Source organism: Astatotilapia calliptera, chromosome 5 (assembly GCF_964374335.1).
Source record: "Astatotilapia calliptera chromosome 5, fAstCal68.1, whole genome shotgun sequence".
NCBI classification, from domain to species: domain Eukaryota; kingdom Metazoa; phylum Chordata; class Actinopteri; order Cichliformes; family Cichlidae; genus Astatotilapia; species Astatotilapia calliptera.
In genome coordinates, this window is record NC_137426.1 from 10,268,346 (window position 1) to 10,286,530 (window position 18,185).

At 38.9% G+C, this 18,185-nt stretch overlaps 1 protein-coding gene across 3 annotated transcripts in view; it reads right to left on the reverse strand.

Annotated features, from left to right (window-relative positions):
• arhgef10la (Rho guanine nucleotide exchange factor (GEF) 10-like a) overlaps window positions 1-18,185 on the reverse strand; it is a 114,931-nt gene that overhangs the window by 37,924 nt on the left and 58,822 nt on the right. For all 3 annotated transcript variants that reach the window (XM_026167151.2, XM_026167152.2, XM_026167150.2), the window contains 2 exons: window positions 17,032-17,132; window positions 5,022-5,143 (listed from right to left, as the gene is read on the reverse strand). In XM_026167151.2, coding sequence (XP_026022936.2) covers window positions 5,022-5,143; window positions 17,032-17,132 — 223 coding nt within the window. The remainder of the gene's footprint in view (window positions 1-5,021; window positions 5,144-17,031; window positions 17,133-18,185) is intronic.

Genomic DNA, 18,185 nt, shown 5'->3' on the forward strand with positions numbered 1-18,185 from the left:
TCTGTGCGATCTATGTAAACTAGTGGAGTGTATTAGCGGTGAATGTGAGCAGGCTTTGCCGTTTTCTGAGCTGAGACACAGAAGCTAATCCTCTCAGAAATAGAGAAAGAAGGCTAACCCTGATGCAGTCCAAACCCCTTCCAGTTTGTCATTCCGCACTTCAAAGCATACATGATGAAATCCCCCAAGGTATTATAAGAGCTCTGGCATAGCAGCCATCCTCAACCCCATCCTAGCCTAATGCCTCATAAATGGAGTCTAGAAACATGTCCCTTTACTATTTCGCAAGTCTTTGTAGTCTTGGATCGTAAAGAACCTTTTTAGAGCGGCAGAAGAAGAGGTGCTTTCCTACTGGAGAAGATATGAGGCATTTGTGATTCACTATTTGTCCCCTAACTGTAAAATACTGCAAATACAGAATGCACATACACCTCTTTGAAAATGGTTAGATCACGAAAGGAAGTAGGCATTGATCATCTTCAGAGCCTTGCTGACTAAGTGGTGGGACAGAAATACTGTGCACAAGAAAACATACAGTATGTGTCCTAGATAGAGACAGGTATGTAATTTAGGTAATTCAGTTCCAAGTGCTCCATGTGATGCCATCGAATGCCAGTTAGTTGTTAAACAGCTTGCTGAGCTGTCAGATTACTGGGTTTCATAAACGCCTCCATTATTGGTCTCCAGGCTTCAAACTAACACAGCCTGTCTGACAAAACCGAAAGATACGGCCGATTAAACTGTAGGAGCTGTACAGTCAAAGAGAGAGATGAAAGGGGAGAAAGAGCAAACAAACATGATTACGGTCCATGCCAAAAAATATCATGTCCTTTTTTTCCCCCCTTTTACAGCAAATACAGTGCAGTAAATACCATTCCTGATTCAGCTACTACCTCCTTTTAGAGCTGCAACTCTTCTCACAGTTAAAGTAATGAAACATTACCACGTCACCACAGAGTCCAGGATGCCATTTTTAAACTGCTTCATCCAGGCTTTGGGCTGAAACCCAAGTGTTCCAATCGTACAATACAAAATAGTAAATATACTGAAACTGAAAAGATAAAAGTAGCTTACATTTGGCATTTTACTTTGAAAAATGACTTAAGCAGTTAATTGAATTTAAAACGGATTGTTTTGTAAACACACCCTGAGTTTCAAAACTGGTTCGTTTCAGTGCTATGTTTATTTGAATCACCACCGATGCACTCGGGAACAGTTCGGCAAAAATTCAGTCAAATTCTGAGCTAACGTTTAATCTGTTTATCTGTAATAATTAAAAACATCAATCCTGTTAAGACTGACATCATGCACCAACATGCAACTGTTGCAGAAAATAGTATTAATTGTTCCATTTAACAGCCAATTCTCCTGTATAGAAGTCTGGTTCAGCTGTTACCCTTTCTGCTATAGGATTTCCTATTAATCCTTTAACCCAACCACCTCACACCCTCCCTTTGGGCCAACTGCCAAACCTGCTCCGTTTCATCTTTCAAAGTGGCAAAGAGGGCAGTGAAACAGAGCGTGCACTGACTCTTTAAACAACAAGGACCATCAGAATGTGGTTTGTCTATTAACCAAGATAGTGCCTGATCCTGTGTGTTTGTGTGTATGTGAGAGACAGACAGAGAACGAGGGAGAAAGACAGGAAAAGAATGAAAGAGATAAATTGAGAGGAATCAGTCCACCCCTGCTGTTCTCACTCAGCAGACTTGTGATAAGGTTTATCTCCGGCGCCTAACGAGTTCGCCCAGTAGCCCACTCCAGCTCCCACTGAGTGGACCGGGGCACACAGAGCTGCACACAGCCAGCAGTGAATTGAGCTCCCTAAGGTGACCTGTGCGTGTTGTTCATGCTATGCTGCTTTAGAACTTTATTTTTGTAGGAAATGGCTTTGGCCCCTTCGGCCACATCTTTTTTAATCTGGGATTTCTTTTTTGCCTTTTCTTCATCCTTTCTACTCACTGTAACTCAGACTGCCAAGAGAAGCTGCAAAAGCTGGAGAAAGAGCTGTGGAGCTTTGGCACAGAGAGGCGTGTGTTTCCCAGAGGCAGTGTCTGAGGCAAAGATGGAGACACAGAGAGGGAGTGGGGGGCTGCTGCTGAGTTAAGCCCCTAATCACAGTCTGCTCTGCATGAAGGACTTAAAGTCACTCCATTTAATGCTACCTTCTCTTTAGTCAAAAAAGGAAAGAAATATTACTGCCTACCTCTCCAGCTTTCTGATACCTCGGCCCCCATTCCCATTACTAACCCATTCTTGAGATGCATAAAATTCCAAAGCTACAGTATACACTCAAATATAGCGCAACGCGCAAGTCATGCACATTCATAGAGTTAAGGAAGCATGAACATAATACCTGCACACACAGAAGTACAAGCGTAAATGCTTCTACCTTTTACTCATGCATGTTCATTTCACCACATGGACCAATTTTGCGGTAAACAAGGTTTGTAACTGACATAGCTGCTATGATTTTCACTGGTGTGCTCAGGTGCTTCATTTATTTTTGCAAGAAGACGGTGGTATCAGCAGATCCTTAGAGACTGCAGCGTCCCTCTGGCTCAAAATTCATTAATTCACTTGGCTCAGCTTCTACATGGGTGTAACACGCTTTTGCAAAATACTCCAGATAGTCATTAGCACCTTTTGGGAAATCCCACACCCCACCCTGACCCCGCTGTGTCAGTGCTGCACTTTTTCCACTTTTCACCAGCTGCTCTTTCACCTTATCGTCCTCTCTCATCAACATGGCTAGCAGACAATGGTTTGCTGTACAGGTCTTAATCTAATGCTGGAAGATTGATTTATGCTTGGTTGTCCCACAGCCATTAAGATAATTGCATGATCACTTTATAACATCCTCCCCTGGTGGTTGTGGTAATTTGCCTCCCCGCCACATTCCAACTTGCACAGTAGGACCCATAACCACATTATGGATACAGAAAATGTGGTCGGAAATATCATCTTTCAGCCCTTGCAAACTGATTTCATACCATTACCACTGACTTCTAAAACCCCTTAAGTCTATCTCTCACCTGTACTGACCATTTGATCTATCGGCGGCTTCTAGGTCTTAACAGCTTGTATTGATCGAAATTCTTGAGCCAGCAACCAGAAGCAAAAGCTTGCGTGTCACCTTGTAATTCCAATAGTCTATGTATTTTTGAGTGAGATCATCACTGAGATGGTGTATTTTTATCTGTTAGGTCAGTGCAAGTGGGCTTTGATTACATTCAATGGGAAATGGCTGTGTAAAATGGCACTATGATCTCTTTTGACAAAATCTTTATTAAAGGAGCCATTCTGCCACCACTATGGACTAATGGCTGCTTCACAGGAAAAGTTAACGTCAGTGGAAGTCAAATTGGTTTGACAGATTGATCTTAAGAGAGGCACTTTGCTTCCCGAATATAAACACTGCCAGTTCAAAAACATTGAACACATCAAAATATTTGCAGCTAAAGCACAATTGGCAAGTTCAAAAAGAAGCAGAGATTTAAAATTCTGAACTGACAACAACAGTAAGATGATCCTGCTAAAAATTTAATTTGTTCCACTGTTTATACTTCATCAGTCATTATTAGCATTATTGCTGCACTTCCAATTAAATTATACCGAGTCAGTGAGAGTATTAAAAAGCAGAATGCGTTCATCCAGTGGATTGCTAATTCTACAAGATAAAATTACATACACCCATAATCCTCAACAAGGTACAGCTTAATATTACACCAGATGTGCTGCTTTGACCATAAATAAGCAAGCTGAAACCTGTGATGCAATTTAGCCCATTCCAGACATGGGATATGTAACACCATTGGCTTCCTCAATCTGGTAAAGTGATGCTTCATTGAGACATACTCCATCAGGAAGAGCCAGGGCGTGGTGTGAACATTTAATAGGCTTGTTGCACTTCTTGAAACCAATACTGTAAGCACTAACTGCAGAGAATTGTAATAACACTTTCAAACTTGTGTATTTGTGTATATGTGCATGTGTGTGTCTGTTATGATGACAGCTATTTCCAACAAAAACACGGACCAAGAAATCTCTGGATTTGCATTAGACAATTAGTAGACTCCAGCTTATAAATTTGGACTGTTTAACAGCTCGCCTGTCTAAAGTGGGGGGAATAATGCCATTTCCTGTTAGACCCTGAATGCTCTAGTCTCCATGCCAGAAATGGTTTAACTCATTAATGAATTGCTGCTGTCATACTCTGTGGGTGATTGTTCCAACCTTCCTCATGGATGGATTAAGGTATAGTCATGAGTAATGAGTCATCACATACTCTGCCCTTATCATAGTAAAACCCTAACATTTTTGCTTTTAAATCAACATCTAAATTATAACAGATAATAAAGCAAAGTGGGGGAAAAGAGGAAAATTCAACACACATAAAAGGAGTTTTGTCTTAATGGAGTGGTTTGTTTGCACCTCTGGTAATAAAATCTGTGCCTCTTCCTCTCAGTGATATTTGTGTACCAGTGTTGGTGTTTAAATGTTAAAAAGCTTAATGTTCAGACTTTGTCCTGCGTGCACTAAAACCTTAAGATGTACTGCTGTTTTTTCCCAAAACAGCAGATTTGAGGTTTCCATGAGATTAGTTTGAGCAGTGTGAATGTAAGATAGAGACTGAAGGAGAGAATCTATTTCTCTGGGGTTTTTTATGTTCTTGCTGTTTATAACATTCTCCAAAACAATAATGACTTTGGTGCGCAATTCAAGGCGCTACATAGAGATGCCATCCTAATTTTGTGTCTGCTCATCTGTAAATGAGACAGCCATGTTAAAACAACATGTAACAGTTACTATCTGACCTAGCAGGGATGCTATTTGGACTGGCTTCACCAGAACAGTGACCAGAATGAACATTTGAACATGGAGCCTATATGTTGAAATACCATTAGACTGTTGGAAAGCAGTGCTGGCAGGGGCTGATCTTTGAAACTTCAGAAACATGTGTACAAACTAATTGTTTTTAAAAATAGATTTTTTTCCTTTAATCACAGAAGCAAAATTACCTTTCTCTCTGTTGATTTTGTAGCAAAGACAGACATGTGACAGGCAAGCAGTGGATACCAAAAGGGGGCTGTCGTCTTTCCTTCATCCTCTCCACATAACCAGCCTGGTGAATTTTCCTCTCCTGAAATAGAAAAAAAAAAGAGACTCTTTTCTATTCATTCTTACTTAGGTCACCCCAACTTGATGTTTAGTTTATGTACTTATTTTATTTCTTTTCAACATGCATCTCATTCCCACAGCTCAGCTAATCTGTAAACTATTTCAAGCTATGTCAAACCACATAAAATCACCATAAAGACATTTCACAATCTCAGGTATATAATATGAATGGTGTGATTAGCATGTGAATAATCAGCCAGAGGCTTATCCCCTGTTGTAGGAGGCGAGGCCAGGTACTGCCAATGCAGGGCTTCAACAGTGATTAAACCTTTACTTAATCAACAGTGAGAGTCTGCCCCAGCAGGAAAAATGCAACTGCCGGATTTGTGTTATAATATAATGGATTTGCCTGGTGTGTGAGCCTCATAGCACTGAGCCTTACAACAGGTGTACCCCTGACAAGTCACTGGGCAATTCTGCCAAGGTACTCCCATTATATAATTGTGTAATCATCTATTTCAATGTATAGAAACTAAACTGAGCATGAAATTTAACAGCTCTCCTTTCTGGTTTGTTTGCATATTTTATCTAGGTATAAGCTAGTAGAGATCACAGATGCATTATAATGAGCAAAAGGAAAAAGCTAATTGCAGAGTTTGTTTTATAGGAGTATCATATCCTTATTCTTTAGGTAGGGGATAAAATTTAAGAGTCAGTCAGTTATGTTGGCCAAGACAACTAGCCTGGCTGTACCCAAGAAAACATGCCTTAATCACCAACTCCTCTACAAGAATGCTTGCATTACTGCAAAATCATTGGATTACTCAAAAGTTCCAGCACTGGAATCAAGGACAAAGCACTACAATAGCTCTCCTTTTATTGCAAAAAAAATGCAGGAAACAGTTTGCCCAAGGCAAGACTCTCTGCACTCCATCAGCCTCCAGAACATGTGGTGTCCCTCAGGGATCAGTTCTGGGACCCCTGCTATTTATAATTTATTTCCTTCCTATTGGAAATATTTTTTCCATTTTGAAATACAGTTTCAGTTTTATGCTGATAGGATATAACTTTATATTTCCACGAACCCCAACACCTCTTTTCACCTTCTAACCTCACTGCCCGCCTAGAAGCCATCACCACTTGATTAACAATCAATTAGCTCAAAGCAAAAAGCTATAAAACTGAAGTCATAGATATTAACTCAAAGTACTCACTTTCCAAAGTGTCTCCATAGCTGGTTCGCTAGACATTCCCTTTTTTACCACTCACACAAATAATGTCACAGTCAGCCTATTCCACCTATGTAACATTTCTAGACTATGCACTTTTCTTTCTCAACACAGCATCCAAGTTCTGGTTCAAGCCCTGGTCACCCCTAATTTGGATTATTCTAATGCCATTCTCTCTCATCTCCTCAAAAACTCTAAAGCAAGAATCATCACCTGCACAAAGTTCACAGACCATATTGCACCTATCCAACTTGGCTCCCCATTCCCAAGTGCATCCAGTACAAGATTGTGCTTTTCACTTTTAAAGCTCTCAGTGAGTTGGCACCCCCATATCTCTTCGAGCTCCTTCACCCTCACACCCCATCCTGTGCTTTACGCTCAACCTCAGGAGCTGTCCTGACTGCTCCTCGTTTCAGACTAAACGCATTGGTTGCCAGAGCCTTTAGCTGTGCTGTGCCTCGTCTTTGGAACGTACTACCCTTTTCACCTTCTTACAACTAGTCTCTATCACATAGTTTAAATTACAGCTCAAAATCCACCTGTTCCCATCAGCATATCAGCTGTCATGCTTTGTGTTTAATATGTTTAGATTCAAATATTATTCCTGGATTTTTAATATCTATTTAATATTGATGTTGTTTTAGGCATCTTGCATTGTTGTGATATTCGAGGCTTTAGCAGTATAAATAAAAGCCAAAACACATTTATACAAAGAAAACAATAAGAATGATCAAGGGCAAAACTGTGTAGACTTAGATAAGTGCATTCTATCTTTTTTTAGAAATTTCTTTCAGTGAGTTTCATCCTGTGCTTTGTGCCTTGTATTTTCTCATAATTTTCTCATTTCCATACTGAAACTTTTGACCTCTACAGAATTTCTTTCAGCTCTACTGGATTCGTAAAAGCAGAATCATAACTGTCATTTTTTCTAATCAACATACATTCAATAAACCATTAAAAAAATGTTAATTATTTGTTGTATATGAATTGTCAATTTTTTTGTATAAAAATAGTACTTTGTCATTTGGCAGCCATTACAAATTCAAACCTTCTTAGGCGAGTGTCTACAGGCTTAAAACTGAGGGGTTTATGTCTTAGCTTTGGCTACTCAAGGACAGTCAGTGACTTGTCCTTAAGTCATTTCTGCAATATTGTGACAGAATGTTTTTGTTCACTGAAATTATAGATGAACTATTTCCCCAAACTCAAATGCCTTTTCAAAAGCCTGTAACAGGTTTTCTACAAGGACCTCCGTTTTTGGCTGCATTCAACCTTTGCACAGTCTAACTGTACCTGAGACAAGCAACCCCCCACCCCCCACCCCCTGTCTTATCCACATGATCGTCAAAGGAGGAGGATCACTTCTCGTCTTTGGACTTTCAGTGTAGCCAGCAGAGATCAGGAAAAAGGCTTTTAATTTTGTCATTCTGTCCACTGAATTGTTAGGCAATGACCGATAATTTCAAGAATACATTTTAGAAAAATTAAAGCCGTCTGTAAACTGACTGGCCAATTGACCACAGACTATAAGTGGACCTCAAGCAAAAACCAGAACCATCCCAGGGCCAGAAATGTTTTTCTTGTTGTTTATAAATTCAACATCTTCATTACAGATGTATGTTCATAAAGATATTCCATTGATGGACTCCAATCAAATTTAAACATTTAAAAAAAAAGACAAAAAAAAAAAAGCAAACAGGATCCATTTGGACACAATTTGGAACGCTACAGCAAAAATCACGAGTGCTTCTGTAAATGAAAGGTCTCAGTTTTTAATTATTTTATAAGGTTGCTTACTTTTCAAATCCAAATTTTAATTTTGTCACTTTGAATTATTGGATGAAAGCAATTTTAAAAACAAAATTTACAATGGAAAAAGCAAACTAATATTAATATTCTGTTAATCAAAATATCCTCAAGTATAACAGGATATATTCCTGGCTCCTGTAAAGATATAAAGAAAAAAATATTCGTACATTATATTATAAATTCTAAGCAGCTTTGCATACAGATTGTACCTTGTTGACCCCATACACACAACATACTTGATATAATTTACTTACAATTCAAACATTTTTTAAGCTGTATAATCAAATTATGCTTTATGTTAGATATTTAATGGAGATATTACAAAGAATTCATCCATTTGAGTGCTTCATCTCAACACTTAAACAGTCACACTAAAAGCAGGGTTAATATAAATCCTTTCGTATTTTTTTAATCATCTTGAATTGTGGAGTATTATTGAATACAGTGATTATTTTGTGTGTGGTTGGCTTGTGTGCTGACTATCCCTCAGCAAGCCCCTGCTACGATTCATGGAGGTGTGAGGTCACTTATTAAAAGACTAATTGAAGACGGAGCAGCAAGTTCAGTGGTTTTCTATTCCACAGAGAAATTATCGACTTTCTTCAACTAATTATTAGATTAGCATAAATAATGTGCCGTTTGGGTACGCTGACTTCTTTTACTAAATTGTCACTCAGTAAAAATTAAAAGACAAATACATAGAGAGAAACACGGGGAATGAAAAGGACTGGGATACAAAGAAAATGACAGAGAGAAAAGTGGTAGGAAAGAACACAAATTAGCCTTAACCTTCAATCTTTGCCATGTAGTAATGAAGATGAATAACGGTGAACAAATGATAAGCACAGACCTAAATTGAATACGGCATCGAATAGGGACACACAGGCCAGTATCCTCACACACACACTCGCACAATCACACGCATGTACAACTACACAGTACACTTTCGCATCTGGGAATTTATTTTGCATCAGTCAAACCTTTAAACACAGGAAAATCTAACAATCAAGTCCTCCTGTTACATCCCATTTCTCCTATAAAGGACTCTCACGTAAGCATTTTAGGCTTCAGTGGTCTCACTTCTCATTCACTTTGATTGAGGTGACGTCATGTGTTGGCCAACTAAATTGTCGGGCTAGTCCGTCATCACAACAACGGCAACCAATCACATCGTGTAAACGCATAACAACAGGGCAAGCTCCGGTGTCTGGCTGTTTTTTTGACAACTAATATATGAACTACACAGACAGACACACACACGCGTTTATAACCTCTATATTTCATATCCAGATGTTACATCAGCTAATACAGGAGCCTGAACTGCTCCTATTGATGCACACGAAAACTTTTGCTGTATTTATCTCTATTACAACAACAAATGTGATTTTGGTATATCATGTCTTAGATTTTCTCCTTTTTAAAGGACAATAGCCAAATAAATATTTATAAGAAAACTACATTTCACATGCTTACAGCATTTGTTTGTGTCTTCACAGCACACTGCACCTCAAACTAGATTCACATCGTGTTGAATTTACCACAGATAGGCTTTACAAATCAGGAGAGAAAGACAGTCACGTTAGCTTTCGAATCGCAATTACAAGCAGTTGTGTAGGACATGCGATTTATTGTATCTTCCTATGCATACCAATTAGATTCAAATTGTCAGAAATTGTCGACACAGGCAGAAAACTACAGCAAAGCTACTAACAAAAGCAGTCTAAAGAACAACCAAAGAGGTGAGTTATTATGGTATTATGAAATGAGACAGTTATTTTCCATGCAGGTGGTTAGTAACTTAAATGTAGAGGCTTGGAATGTGCATCCACCTGTAAGCAGGCTGTTAAAAACATGTGTTTTAATGTCACATACAGACAATAGTTGTTTGTTTGTTTATTTTTTACCATGGTGTCCTATCAGAATAATACAACATTTGATCCAAAGAAATTGACATATAAAATTATGTGACAGTACAAAATTTGTCAGCTTAGTTGTTAATTCCCTGTTGGAAAACAGTGAAACTGAAGGCATGAACCATATGGATAAACATCTTAGACACAAACTGGAAAATCTGGTAGTATGCCCAAGTAACAGTTCAATCAGATTCCCTGGAAACATCACAGACCATGTAGATAACTAGATCTTGACTGATTTTTCCTGTTTGCCTCACCCCCATGCAAAAACACGAGACATCAATCATATCATCCTCGTCATTTGGCAGCTTATACAGTAAATGTCTTTCACGCTGGTGTCACATGCAAACTACATCACATTGGTTAAATGGGATTACAAATATACACGATAATAAATCAAGAAATAATGACAGATACAACCTTTCACAGATTACAAGAACATTATAGTTCTCATGAATCTAACCTCTTTGATATTTAACATTTAATTTTTGCGCTGTTTGCAAAACCTTTGAATGAACCACTTGGGTTTCCTCTAAACCAGAAAATCCTGTGTTTCTGTGTAGTCTCCTGGGAAAAATCTATAGTGAGTCTGAGAAAATATTCAGAAGTCAAAATGTAGCTTTCAGTTTGCCATTTACAGGCAAATACTCTCGCACCACCAGGCTTACTAAATCATAATCTCACCAGGGGGCTGAGGTACATATTAAATTCAAATGCCCGGATGCTACGGCTCTATTAGTGTGCTCTTAGTTAAATGACTGCTAATGGCACTTCTGCAGGGCAAGCTACCACCTGTTTGGGCAAGGGCTACACTTATTATCTCAGGGTAAACCATATTGAAGTCAATTACTGAGCTATGCTCCCACTCGCAAAAATGGAGTTACATCTATACGTGACTGCTGTTTCTGGCCCCTAATGACACTGAAGTACTCAGTCTGTTCTTGGTCTACATTTCCTGCAAACCTCCATCGTAAGGATTTATTGGAACACTGTTGACCATTTTATACCAGCGTTAGTGTCTTGTTACAATAAAAACTAATAAAACAACCAATTAAATCATAACACTGAATTTTTTTAAATAAAATTTTACTGTCTTAAAAAGCAAAAAATAAATTGCAGTGATTTCCAGCCGTGATGTTTATTTTCATACAGTGTTGATTAAAAGCAATTATGTAAAAGATGAGATTACACAAATTAAAGGTCATGGTCAGTTCTACTCAATCCCAGCTACTGTACCGTAACTATTCATAACAACATCATTTGTAACGCTTCTGGATTGGAATACTAAGTAGGGAGATTTCGTTTCTCAGTTTCTTTATTCTTATCATGCTTTTGTTTCAAGTCTTTTGCTGATTAAGATTAATTTGCAGATCATGGCACTCTATCAACCCTTGTGACACAAAGGCCAAAGATATAGACTAATTAAATACACCAGTGCAATTGATATTTCCCATGGATCAATGCGAGTGTGGGATCTGTTAATTAAATCCGTGATAATGTTTGCTCATCATAAACATTTCCCATGTTTGAGCACAGTGAGATAGGGAGATAATCTCTGCTGTCTGACAGATTAATTTTAGGGCTAACAGAAAATCCTTCCGATGAACGCCTTTTTTAAATGGGAGGTTTTCCTTGAATGTTTAGTTTAAAAGACAAAGGTGTTCAAAAGAAATCTTTCCACCTTCTTTAGCTTACTGGCACAAAAATAAAAGACAACACTTCCACATAAGGTTGACTAATGTTATCTGAAGAGATGCAGCAATATCAGTCACCATAGCAACCAAGTAATCTAAATCCCTTGGCTAATGGAAGTAAACCCCTGACGGTCTCCCATAAGACCAGGTGGATTTTGTATTCTCTACCCTTACTTGTCTCCTGTGTGGTATACATCGGCATGGCATAGGTTATCACACAGTGGATTAAGAAGGCGTGTCAGAGTGTGTGCCAGAACCCCCAAGCCGCACTCAACTCATCTATTGATCCACGTACGAGGGAAAAAGTGAGAGACCGCCACACTTAGCAGTGTAACCGCAGGCAACAGCCCCCCGTCTGCCCTCTGTTCCCTGCAGTGGGACTGATTGCTTGTCTCAATCATCCTTTCACCCCCCCCCTCCACAACCGCCACTTTCTCACCTCCACACACAAACACACAATCCCACACAACTTCACCATCTCTCTCTCTCTCTCTTTACCCTCATTCATTTTTCCACTTCTGTCTCCAATGTCTCAGCGACAGTCTCTCATGATTTGACGGCCTCTTGTTCTTCTTGTGAGGGCCATCAAAGTCTGCAGCCTTAACCCTGCCTGAAAGAGCTGGGACTGCATGGAAGGAAGCAATTAATTCTGCAGTGAGAAAACCCATTAATTAAGCAATGCTTCTGGCTATTTCACGAAGACCCTTCAGAAACAGTAGGGCCACTCGGAGAGGCATAAAAGATGCAGTGGCACACCAGGTTATTAATGGACCCCAGGGCTCCTGGCAAGGAACCACCATAGGATAATTCTCACTTTTTGTTTCTAGGCCTCATAACTACACCACACTCACTCAAAAGTGACAAAAACTGTTTTCTGGAAACATGTCTTGTCAGAATTTGCTGCCATAATCATATCTAAAGCTCCACTACCAGAACAGTTTAAACATCTTGCTGAAGCACATCATGCTGTAGTTGATTTTTTTTTTTAAACTACCAAGAAACCAAAGGTTTATGGATGATCCAGGTGCAATGAGTTGAGAGACCAAAATGTATCAACAAACCATGGTTAATGGGCAATACACTAATAAGACTTAAATACAGTGTACAGAAATGTCATTAAAAGTCAGTGATAGTCACATGTGGCACGCACAGGGAAGGCCAGCAAGTACGTCAGAGTGATGGAGCCGTATTTTCTCTAAATGGGGGTAACAGGATAAACTCTAGTGTGAAGATGGGTCTGGGAAAATGAGTTTTGTGATATCTAATCGCTCACTAAATCATGCATGCGAACATTATCTACTTGTGTTGTCCACTATTCAGGGACATTTCGAAGCAAGGCACCCATTTCAGACTAAACAAGACCATGGTTCGGTGCGTTTGAAATGCTGATTCAACTCTAGGTCTCCCCTGAGCACAGGCCAGGCCTGCCTACGATTGCAATGATGAGGAAGCCTCGATGACAGCACGCCATCCGTGAAATTAAATCAACAACTCCCATATTGTAATTACATTTGGTTAAATGGGAAGGCAAAGTGTGGTTGTAATACAATTAACACGTAATTGTCATCCTGACCAGGTTGGTGCTGATCTATTTCCCCAAGGGATTCAATGAAATCCATCTCCCTGCCCTCCTCTGTACCATTTGTTTTGAAATGAATGATTTGCTGAGTACCAATGGGTCACAGGGCAGCTTCATTACCAAACCGGTGTAATGTAAGTGATCTAAATGCTTCTGTGATCAACTGGAAAAAAGATATATTTCGCAGAATTATGACACCGATTCTAAACTTAAGGAAGATGTTTTACAACAGCTGTACAAGTGTAACAGCTGGTCATACAAATATTGTCAAGAATAAACCTCAAGCATAGCTTCATGAAATTGATGCAAGACCATTTTAGACAGTTGGTCAGAATTGCGTACATTTTTAGAATCTATTTAGTTGCACAACATATGTTCCAGATTAATAAAATAAAATTAGCACTAAACTGTGTATTAATATTCAACAATCATTCATGGTTTGCATGTGGTATCGCTTACTTTACAGCATTTGGGGTCATCTGCACCCCTGTAATCCTATAGAAGCTATCACAAATAACCAGAAAGATGAACTACAGGCAGCTCGTTTAATTCATACTTTTAGACCAGCTTAGGTAAACAAGGTTTTTTTTTAAATTATTTTGTTTTGTTTTCATAAACTCTATACTCTTATTAGCTATTAAAAATTTCCATTAGTTTCAGTTTGTGATTGCAAATGAAGTAGAGTGACATTGTGTGCACTGTCAGCTGTGAATATCTTACATCTTTCCCCATCTCTCTCTCTCTCTGGCTCGCTCTCTTCAAGGGTAAGAGAAATGTAAGATGGCCCTAGACTAATACTTTGAAAAAAAAAATAATAATAATAAAACGAAAACAAGCAACTTTTCTCAAGTCTGTGCCACTCACGACTTTTTCCAATTGCTCGCACTTTTATGTGCATCATTTTTGTGCATGCCACTGGTAAGTTAAGACTGCAGTGATCCTAAAACTGCACTGATACAGCTGTATGATGCATAATACGAGAGTTACTTCTATCATTTCTGGGCGAAAAAGTCAAAAGAGCATGAAATAACACCACAGAGCTCTGCAGATCGAAACAACCAAGGCTTATGTATATATTAAAGTCCAAAAAAATAATGTTGCAACTTAAGTTCTTTGTAAATATCTGATGTTATCCTGAGACAAAATCTGAGACTTAACCCTAGTTGTTTTTTGATAATCCAATCAAAAAAGCAAACATCATCAAAGTAAGCACAGGTTTAAACACAAATGCTGTCAATCACTGACAGGGAATCAAGTTGAAGCATGGTCTTCATTCTTCCTCCAGCCTACACTGCCCAAATCTGTGTCTTGAACTTGATATGTAGTAATCACATAATTACTTGATATCTTGACTGCAGCGGGAGGTTGTCTATAATCTTTTCCCCTCTTTGAACTCATCTTCTTACTCGCTCTTATTTCATTCCTTGTCCCTACGCTGCTATTTTATTACTTTTCCATGCACCTTCAAGCTTGTTCTCCTCACACTTGACTGCTTGTCATGTTGGTGATGGTAAAATCTAGATGTATGGCACTGCAGTTCTCATGGTAACATGGCCTTGATAGCAGTGTTGGCTAAAGGCCTAAAATCTTACAATCTTAGATATGTCAAAAAATGTGACACTTTTCTAAGTCAAAGAAAAATTGTAATGTCAGTGACAAGCACTTGACACTGCAAGGTAGAAGGGTAACGTGGCAAACACAAATAGGTGCTGACATTGCCGTTATTGTGAATAAACATTACAGTAAAATAATATTAATAATACAATACAATATTTACATTTTGATAGCATTTTATCCATTGTCTTCAGGCTGTTCAGGTTCTTTCTAAAGGTGTCAAATCCAATAAACCAAGAAAATTCAATGTTTGTCTTCCTCCCATGTGAATGCCAAATATATTTTGTTTACTGGATTAATTTAAGCACAGTGGGTTAAAATTGCATATTTTTAATCTTCTTCTGGTCATTGTATTCTCCTTAGTATTCTCTTGAATTCATATTTGATATGGATGGTCTATATAAATGAGTAATAACTGCAGCATGGGGGTTCCTTGTGAGTATGACAACTATGGCTAATTTGCATGATTTGGCTTTGAATAATGCCCATGTCCACACAGAAGCCATAGGGGAGGAGAGCTGCGTGTTATAACTATGGTGCTGTCCTCATCAGTACGCCTGCTGTGTTGCTGATAAAGGTGTGAGCAACAAGGAAAGACTGGGGATGCTGTGCTTCACTGCCACCACAGAATCCTCTGCTCTCAGCCTGATGTCTTTGATGTCACTCTGACACAAACCATATACAGCAGGATCTACTGGAGGGTCTACAGGTGCACTTCATGCTTCTTGCACCTCTATACCCCTGCTGTGAGAGGTAGGCCGGCAGCGCATGGGAAGAATCCAGTGTTGTTTTTTTATTGTAATGTGCAAGATTGGAGAATCTCTAGATACAGCAGAAGTATAGTTATTGGGAAAAATCCTGTAAAGCACAAAACATTTCAAATTTCCTCTTGACCGTTGCACAACCAAGATTTATCCGACCCCCTGTTCATTTCAAAGCCCAGTAGGGGTATTAAATCATTCCCAAATACATGGCCACTTATCTAAACAAGACATTTCATTGAGTTTTCTTTAATCTAGCTACAAAACCTTCTAAAACTATTTTTTTCTGTGCTAACACTCAATGCAATAGCCTCTTGGATGAAAGAAACCACATCAGTAAAACTGCACAAGAGCTTTGTTGGAAGACCAACAGCATGCACAGTGCAATTGAATTTGCACAAGAGCTGTGTAAGGGGACACATTGCACGCACAACAAACCCAGAATAAACTGTATGTGACATAAAAAGTGCTCAAGGCAATACAGTGAAAGGGAAAGGATTGGAAAAAGGAAACAGAGGTGGTGATTAAGTCGAAAATGCGCCTTCATGGATAAATAAACAGATTACTGTCCTCGAGAGTCTTGTTTCTGCTTTTGCCACTGGATGACAGAATGCACCGATGAACCAAAGACAGGAAGATCTCCTGTACTACAGCATGGTCAGATTGCATAATAGGCAAAAGTCTGGGCAGAGCAAGACAAGGGTTAGAGGAAAGAGGTTAGGGAGATAAAGAAGAACTGTGCTGCTCCCTGCTGGGCAGGGTCTGGCCAATTTTATTTCTTTCTATGTTGAATGTGCACGTTGTGAAGTCTTGATACCCAGTCGTGATGTCCAGAATTAGAAAAAGAAGACTTACTGCATTAAAAATGGTAGAATATAGAGCTATAAAACAGTTCTAAAGCTAATGCTTTTTCAGTCCCAATAGTAACCTTCATCCTTACAAAGCAACTTCATTAACTCGTAGGCGGGAATCTTTCCTGAATGATCACTGACGATTGTTTCCACAACAGACAGATGGAAAATTGTATTAACGTAACGTTGTTTTAACAGTTTGCTTCACTGTTCAACATAAACTTCAGGTGACCCAAGTGAGAATCCTTTTCTCTGCTTACATAAGCCGTAATACTTAGTACTTAGCCAATAGAGTAAGAAGCAAACACTGATGATGTGTCTGAGCGCCTGACTTAAAACATTGTCATTGCATTTCATTGTATTACATCATCCCGTTTAAAAAGAAATGACTTCGTAATCCTTTCTGTTTGTGTTAGACTGCTGCATGCCTTTGTGAATGTGTGTGTTTGTGTGTGCTTACGTAGTGCAATCTTGGCCAAGTGCAGACGGTTGACCCATGAGATCTTACTAAGGGGGTTAGGAGTGTTGAAGACCACCATGAAACTGACAGGACGCCCTGACCTGGTGGAGAAAACAAATGCACAAAAAAAAACACACAGACTCAGCTTCAGATGGATGCAGACATCATATGGCATCGAAAGGCATTATTAAGCAATAGCAGAAACACTTTTTGGGTATTATTTCTTTTATTTTTATTATATTTGTGCAATTTGGTGGCATTTGGGTGGAGTTTGCATGTTCCTGTCTAGCCTGCATGGGTTCTCTCCAAGTACTCTTGCTTTCTCCAACAGTCAAAGACATGCTGGTTAGGTTAATCAGTTGTTCTAAATTGACAGTAGGAGTGAATGATTGTCTGTTTCTCTGTTAGATCTGTGGCATACACCCTATTTAAGCTGTGGAGGCGTAGATATGTTCCATGCCCCACTGCAACCCTGACTTGGATAAAAAGATAAAAGAATGTCTGTGTTGTTGGGATCATTTTAAGTGGTATACAACAAAGTAGACCTGACATCACTGTGACATCAAAACAGAAGGCTACAAATTCAAATTCACATTAATGTGAAAGCATGAAGCTTAAACCAGAATGAGGAAAACAGGGGAAAAAACAGCATGCTTAACAGGTCTCATTTCACTGAGCTGAAAATTGCATCAGTGTTACTGGTGCAGTAAAACAACTAAATAAACATATAAATGCAAAGGCGTTCTTGATCCCCAAAACAAAACAGCAGGGAGGATTCAACCAATGGAGCTCTAAAAGCAGAGGAATCACACTCTAACTGTTGCATGTAATCACTCCTTTCTGTGCGCTACCAAGCAGTAATGACTTTAACCAAACAAAACAAACTGCGGCCATGCATTAGTTTATAACTGGCTGAGAAATGCCAAAAAAAGGGGTTTAAAATGTGTTTAAATTGTGAACTAAACTAATCAAAAAGTCTGCTTTAACACATAATTAAAGTGACAATCTGGTGAACTTGTTTTAGATTTACCTCTTTTTATTTATCTTTATTAATACATTGTATGCACTACAAGGCTGATACCTTTAAGGCACACGAAAGACAGCAAAAGCACATTTTTGACATATTCTCGAGATGTTCTATATAAAAGCAGAAA